The 8,485-nt window shown below is 35.5% G+C and overlaps 1 protein-coding gene across 1 annotated transcript in view; it reads right to left on the reverse strand.

Moving 5' to 3' along the window:
* Nucleotides 1-6,304: 6,304 nt before the first annotated feature.
* Nucleotides 6,305-8,485, reverse strand: part of LOC119677186 — a 5,838-nt gene continuing 3,657 nt past the window's right edge. The window contains exon 13 of the mRNA XM_038088458.1: nucleotides 6,305-6,323. Within this exon, the coding sequence (XP_037944386.1) occupies nucleotides 6,305-6,323 (19 nt within the window). The remainder of the gene's footprint in view (nucleotides 6,324-8,485) is intronic.

Here is an 8,485-nt window from a genome sequence, read left to right on the forward strand (position 1 = left end):
TGTTATGTGAAATTTCTTAATTTTCAAGTTTGTTCAAATATGGGGAAAAGTTGTTTTGTTTGCGATAAGCAATTCGAGGAAAAAGATTTAGAAAACCATCTAGATTCGCATAAATGGTTGTTTGAGGAAGCACATCGTATTATTAGTAAAATAGACAATACAAAAGATAAGGGAATATCTTACGAAAACATAAGCATAAAACCCAATAAAAACTGCATAAAACGACCAGTACCAAAAACAGATAAAGAGTGGGCCCGACAATATAGGCAAGAATTTAGAGAATTGTGGAATTAAACAGTGTTTTTTTTTCTAAGTAATAAGTGTAGTACAGAGATATGGTTTGGTATTTTCTTTTTTGATTAATTAATTATTGTTATTGGTTGAGTGGGGTCACGTAATTGTTTTGTTTTTATTTCTCATAAATGGAAAAGGAAATCGAACATTTACAACAGGAGCTTAGAGTATTTAAAAGATATTTAGAATCGGCAAGAGTACACGCTTGGGAAAAATTAATTGAACTTAATCCAGATAAGGAATTTGTTCAATTAACAAAAGATCATATTACACATAACAGGTTAACGAGGGTTGAAGAACTTGAATACATAAAGGAAAATATAGAGAGTGTGGAAGGGATAAGGTCTAAAGAATTGGCGAACGTTATTGAAGATTTGTCAGATGCTAAAAAGGGTTTGGAACATAAGTGTAAGCAACTAAGTTCACGCACGGAAGAACTAACATCTTTATTGCAAGACGCGGAAGATCAGACAGCAATTTTGGAGAACGTTTTAAAAAACCAGGGAAAAACGGAACAGGACATCAGTATAATCTTAGACTCAGAAGGTACAGATCACATTAGGGAAAACGAGATTAAAAAGCTAACAGCACAAATTGATGATTTAAAGAAAGAACTAGCGAAGTGCGGACAAACAAAACAGTTACTGAGAACAATGGTGGAAACAAACAATAACGAAAAAAAAGTTATGGCATCGATTACGGCAATCATGGAAATAGTAACCAAGGTGGTACCGTATTTCGCGGGCACAGAAGGACCCGATCTACGGAGTGAAGTACACAAGTTTATTGCGTGTTGTGAACTGGTACAACAAGCACTACCGCAAGAGGGAGCACAGTATGTCGTAAGTTGCATAAAACAAAGATTAGTGAGTGTAGCTTACGAGAATATCGCGGGTAGACCATTCAACACAGTAAATGAATTGTGTGAGGCGGTTAAACGTACATACCTCAGGAAACGTACATTGGAACACATAAGGAATGATCTAACTGGTACTAAACAAAGACAGAATGAGTCGGCGAGTTCATTTGGAGGTAAACTGGAGGCGTTACTACATGAAGCCGAACAACAAATAAGAAATCAAGGAGGTGAGAGTGAAATTCTGTCACAGTTAGGAGAATACAGGCGACTAACAGTACGTTGTTTTATTAAGGGTTTGAAAGACAATAGTTTAAAGCATAGGTTTATTGGGTTAGAGAATGATCCTATCCAGAAACTAATATTTATTGCAGAATCAGCCGAAGAATTATTGGGTGAATCACGTTCAAATATAAACATGTCCACCACAGAGAATCGAACAGAAATGAAATGTACGTTTTGTAAACAAGACGGACATGGATGGGCATACTGCCCAGAAAGACAAAATACGCCATACTGTACAAATTGTGGAGTATATGGGCATGAAAATACCCAACTGTACAAATTGTGGAGATATGGGCATGAAAATGGCCCTGTAAGAACTCCATGGAGACGGGACACGATACAAAGGATTGTTTCAGTAGACTAAACAAATTGTATTGTACTTTTTGTGGAGTGAGAGGACATGAACAGAATAAATTTTGTAAATTGGGACATACAGGACGTGGGAACCAAAATAACTACAGTAACGTGAGACAAGAAAGGGACTGGCAAAATCATTCAGTACCTTTAAAGCACAGTAATCCAAACTTTAACAGACCAAGTGGAAGACCTTTGAGTGCAAATCTTAGATGTTTTAGGTGCGGCAAAGAAGGACATTTTGCAAAAACTTGCAGAATAACAGTACCAAATCCGTCGGGAAACTTCAACCGGCCCAGTCTAAGACATTAGACTGGACTGCCGTAAATTCAAAAAGTAAATGTCAATTTAATTTAGGACCTGCACGAATAACTAAAAGTAACAGCAACAACAATGTTCAGAACCGATCGAATACAAATAATAAGATGAAGAATTTAGGAGCCAAAGCGGTTAATTCAAGGAATCATGGTATAATCACGATAAAACATAAGGAAGTGCAAGAAAATTTGACCAACCAAATAGGGTTTAAAAATTCAGAGGGAAAAATTAGTTATTTGAAAAAGCCGAAATTGAATAATATAGTGTTGAGGGTGAACAAATATATGTTCAGTATTTGGACATGTATAGTTACATTACTAATTACATATCGTTCAATACTATCGGATTACTGGAAAGAAAAATCAGAGTGGGTGTTTGAACAAATAGGAGTTCTACGGGCAAAAGGAGCGAGTTACAATGCCAAAGGTAGCATTAGTCAATCGTTTGATGATGCCTATGTAGAAGTACCTTGCGAACGTGCAGTGGGAAATAAACTCCGACTTTTAGTTGACTCGGGAGCAGACACCAGCCTTATAAAAACAGAGGCGTTAATCGATTTAAAAGATATAAACACCAAAGACACAAAAGGTCTTACAGGAGCTTTTGGAGGCAATATAAGTACATTGGGTACGGTCAATATTGAACACCGAAAATTTCCAGCTCTACAATTCAAAATGCATGTAGTGCCAGTAGGTAGCCAGTTACCAGCAGACGGACTTCTAGGTAGAGATGAACTGTGGAACCGGTCTACTACAGACACAATTAAAAAGGTTTTAAAATTTTTTAAGAATAAAGAGGAATTAGCTACTTTACCACTGGTAAGCATTGTAGATCATGGTCGGATTTGTATAGCAGAAAGCATGACAATCCCAGGTAGATCAACAATGATTATTCCAGTAAAAGTAGTGCCTAAAGAAGGAACACTCGTAATACATAAAAAGGAAATAGTTAGAAATGTCTATTCAGGTGAATGTTTAACAGAAGTAAAAAACGGAATAGGTTTTGTAAGAATTTTGAATGCAAACAACTATGCAGTTGAAATGAATAGTGAAATTGAATTAAAGGGCAGTGATATGAATGAGTACTATGAGTACAATGTCCCTAATGTTAATTTGAACAAAGAAGTAAACTTACAGAAAAGGTACGGAAAATTACTGAAATTAATAAGATTGGATGAGCGTTTAAACAATGAAGAAAGACGGTTAATTACGCAGACAATTAAGGAATATAACGATGTATTTCACTTATCAGGAGATAAACTGTCCTATACATCAGTATTGGCACACGAAATTCCAACAAGTCATGATCAAATACCGGTAAATCAACGACAATATAGATTACCAGAAGCACATAAGGAAGAAATTAATAAGCAAGTTAGTGAAATGCTAGATGAAGGGATAATAACAAGGAGTAAATCACCATGGAACTCTCCTATCATCCTTGTACCAAAAAGGTCAGGTATAGATGGGGAAAAGAAATGGCGTCTCGTGGTTGATTTTAGAAAATTAAATGAAAAAACAATTAAACAGGTGTTTCCAATTCCTAGAATTGATGAAATTTTAGACCAACTAGGATGCAGTAGATATTTCTCAACGCTGGATTTGGCTAGTGGCTATCACCAGGTGATGGTAGACAGTAAAGACAGGGAGAAAACGGCATTTAGCACAGGTCTAGGACATTTTGAATTTCTTAGAATGCCATTTGGTTTAACAGGAGCACCCGCAACTTTTCAGCGAATTATGAATAGTATTTTAACAGGATTACAAGGGATAGATTGCTTCGTCTATCTCGACGATATTGTTATCTACGGAAGGAATTTAAATGAACTCGACCAAAGGTTAAGGGGAGTATTACAAGCACTAAAAGAAAATAATTTAAAATTACAAACGGAGAAATGTCAGTTTTTAAGACGAGAAGTCGTTTATCTTGGGCATAAATGTTCGGACAAAGGAGTAATTCCAGATCCAGACAAAACCAAGTGTGTTAAGTCTATCCCAGCACCTCGAAATGTTAAGGAACTGCAATCATTTTTGGGACTTGTGAATTATTATAGGAAATTTATCCCACAAGCAGCGAGTGTGTGTTTACCACTTAATAAATTACTAAGGAAAGGAGAAAAGTTCGAATGGAACGACAGTTGCCAAGAAGCAATGATTAGACTGAAGGCTGCAATAACGAAGCCTCCTATACTTCAATATCCAGATTTCTCAAAACCTTTTGTTTTAACAACTGACGCTAGTAATGAAGCGTTAGGTGCAGTATTGTCTCAGGGAGAAGTAGGTTCTGATTTACCACTTTATTTCGCAAGCCGTGCTCTGAGTAATACTGAGAAAAGATATTCAACTATAGAAAAGGAATTTCTTGCGATAGTTTGGGCAACTAGGAATTTTAGGTCTTACTTATTGGGAAGACATTTTAAAATATTTACTGACCATAAGCCATTAAGAGGTATAGCAAATCTTAAAGACCAAGACACACGTTTGGGAAGATTCCGATTGAAATTGTTGGAATACGATTTTGAAATTTTGTACAAACCAGGAAAAACCAATAAAAACGCGGATGCTCTGAGTCGGCTACCAATAGCAGTAGTTACGAGAGGAAATAAAAGAGCAACAAATCTGAAGGAAAACAAAAATAAAATGGAACAAAATGAAATAGAAGAAGTGGAAGATACGAAGGACCAAACGAAAGAAGATTACGCGGTATTTCTAACCAATAAAAAAGATATCCAAGAAGTGTTAAAGAAATTCCACGACTCACCTATCGGAGGACATCAAGGAGCTGTTAAAACGTATTTCCGAATACGAAAACAGTTTAAATGGGCAGGCATGCAAAGACAGATAAAAGACTACGTAGGAACATGTCAACAATGCCAGAAAAACAAGAGTTCTAGGGTAGAGAAAATGCCAATGGTTTTGACGGATACCCCTCAAAGACCATTCGACAAAGTATTTATGGATATTGTAGGCCCACTACCTACTACAGAGAATGGGAATAAACTAATTTTAACATTTCAGGATGATTTTTCTAAATATTTGGTATGTACAGCATTACAGGATGGGGAAGCTACGACAGTAGCAAGGAAATTCTTTAACGAAATAATTTCAAAATTTAATATACCAAAAGTTCTCGTGACAGACAATGGGACTAACTTCACATCAAAATTATTTAAAGAAATCTGCAAAATTCTTGGGGTTAAAAAGATACAAACTACTCCATATCATCCACAGGCAAATGGCTCTTTGGAAAGAAGTCATCGTCCTTTAGCGGAATTTTTAAGAAGTTTCGTTAAATTGGATGGATCCAACTGGGATGAGTGGTTGCATCATGCGATGCATGTCCATAATAACACGGTGCATTCTGCAACAAAGCAGACACCATCAAAAACACTATTTGGGTTCGATTTCGAGATTCCTATAACATTAAAAAGAAAACCAACACCATTATACAACCACGACGATTTTTCAAAAATTCTGAAATATCAAATTCAACGCTCATACGACGTGGTTCGAAAAAATCAGGAGTTGGCAAAACTTAAAGCAAAGATAAACTATGATAAGAATTCTAAAAGTAGAATGTTCAAAGTAGGAGATAGGGTATGGTTGAAGAATACAAGTAGAAGAAATAAGTTTTCACCTATTTGGGTGGGACCTTTCCCAGTAACAGAAATTACTAGTCCAGTAAATGCTAAAGTAATAATTTCAGGAAGGGAAAGAGTATTCCACAATAATCTACTTAAATTACATAAAAGATAGACAAAATTATAACTATTAACAAGTTTTTTTTTAAATTTAGTCTTTAGTTTTAATTTTTAGGAGTTGTAGGTTTACAATTAGGAGATGAAGGTTCCTGTTTTTCCGGGGGGAAAAGGAAAAAAAAAAAAAAAGAAAAATGAAACTAGAAAACTGAAATAAATATTTTTTGTTTGACTCAACATTTTCATTATTTATTATAATCTAAATAAATTTTTGACTGTTAAGTAGTTTATAATAACAATCATAATAAACAACAGAACACAATAATAAAGAAATTTACAAATTTCAATTATCAAGAGTAAACATTTCTTAAAATATTTTAATAAGAATAAACTTTTTGACTAATAAGTAGTTTATAATAAGAATCATAATAAAGAAATTTACAAATTTCAAAAGTAAACATTTCTTAAAATATTTTAATAAGAATAAATTTTTAAGTAGTTTATGAAGAGTAAACATGTCTGGAAATATTTTTTGACGTATACAAATTGTTATTTTTTTTTAATATAATACATATAAGAATAATTTTATGAAAAAATTAAAATGTAATATAGATTTAAGATTTTAAAATTTAAATAAAAAATTTAAAATGTAAACCTAAATTTGATGCAAGTTTAATATAGACCGTTAGATATATAACATTGTGTACCGCAATGTTCTTCATAGGGGGAAGGAATGTTGTGAGTTAAATATTTATTTTATTTAATTTCACGGGTTTTTGGCAGTTTTTCTGTATGGTAGTGTGTACGATCTTAGGTGATCGTACATTTCCCTAAAAATAGGCAAGGTTATTTGCATCTGGGCAATTGTTGACTAGAACCAAAGCAGCAGACCGTCAGTTCGACGATAAGAAATGCTGAGTTTTGGTATTTGGTTAATAATTGGTGTCACGATGTAAGTGACTTTGAAATTGTAAATACGGAAGAATTGCAAAAATATGTAGAGCATTCTTATTAATAATAAAACTTTGCAAATTTAGCAAAGTAAATTATGAAACTATGAAAAAACCCAATTAGGTAACTAGGGTAATTTGAAGGTCATATATTGGATTTTTGCATCAAGTTTAGGTATATAAGATAGATTTAAAACCACAAAGAGATATAGTTAAGTTGCAGTTGGAGTTGTAGCTGAAGTGAAAGTTAGAGTCTAAGTTAGAGTCTAAGTTAGAGTCTAAGTTGGAGTAAAAATTAAGAGTCAAAGAGGAGTCAAAGACGGGAGTTGAAAGTTGTGTAGAAATAGAAAATTATAAAAAACAGTGGTTAAACGAAGTAGTGGTTAAAATTTATATAATGTACACTTAGCCAAATACAAGGTGAGATGAAAAAACTGCAACAAAGTAAAACGCCATAATTTTTTCATTTTTTTTAAATTTTATTGAATGAAAGCAAAAAATGTCGGAAATAACATCAAATTTGAGAATCGGTTTAGAATTGTTCGAATTGGCCACCTTTGGCACGAACTATGGCCTTCAAACGGCCAATGAAACCATCACACGCTGCCCGAAAGTGGCTCTGCGGTATTTTGTCCCATTCTCGGCGAAGCGCTTGCTTGAGATGATCGACACTTTGGTATTTTTTAGTGCCAACCTTGCTTTCCAAAATACCCCAGGCACAATAGTCCAACGGATTGGCATCCGGAGATTTTGGTGGCCATTGTGCGGTGGAAATGAAGCGAGGAACCTCATTTCTTAACCATTCTTGGATGGCGCGTGCTGAGTGCGATAGTGCTGAGTCCTGTTGGAATGTCCAAGGTCTGCGGCCGAAATGTTTGCGTGCCCAGGGCTTCAGAACTCCCTCCAAAATATTTTCGCGATAGATTTGCGCATTGAATTTGACACCACGGTCGATGAATACGAGCGGCGAGCGACCATCGGCTGTTATGGCGGCCCACACCATCACCATGGCCGGCTTTTGAGTTGTGATGGCCAACAGAAGTTGCAAATTTTCAGCTGACCTCTCTGGCAAGTAAACACGATCATTTTGTTTGTTTACAAACTGCTGGATAACGAATGGTTTCTCATCGGAGAAAACCAAATTCGGCAGTTCACCACTTTCGGCCAAGCGAAACAACTCTTTAGCTTTTTCGAGTCTAACTTTTTTTTGCGCATCAGTAAGATCTTGCACTTTTTGGAACTTGAATGGCTTTAGTCCAAGCTCATTTTTCAATATTTGCCGAATGGCATATTGCGATATGTTCAGCTCACGAGCCATTTTTCGTCCACTGCGACGCGGATTTCGTTCAATTCGCTTTTTCACTTTTCGAACCATTTCTGCCGATGTTGCTGTTTTTTTTCGTCCACTTCCTTGACGTCGGGCTACGCTACCAGTATCATGGTAACGAGCGATGGTACGAGACACAAAACATTTATTCACTTCTAAATGCTGGAGGGCTCTAACGATAGCCACTTGTGGTTTTCCAGCCAAATGCAAAGCAATCACACTATCACGCTTGAATTCCATCACAAATAACTTTTTTTTTGAAAAATTCCCACCAAAATGCTTTTGTGCGCTTGTAAACAATATAATGAGCTGTCACTAGAATAAATCTGACAGCTGTGGGACGAGCGGTTTAGAAATGACAGCAGTCTGAAGTTGGTTGCAGTTTTTTCATCTCACCTTGTATA

The sequence above is a fragment of the Teleopsis dalmanni genome, chromosome 2, assembly GCF_002237135.1.
Source record: "Teleopsis dalmanni isolate 2A chromosome 2, ASM223713v2, whole genome shotgun sequence".
Taxonomy (NCBI): domain Eukaryota; kingdom Metazoa; phylum Arthropoda; class Insecta; order Diptera; family Diopsidae; genus Teleopsis; species Teleopsis dalmanni.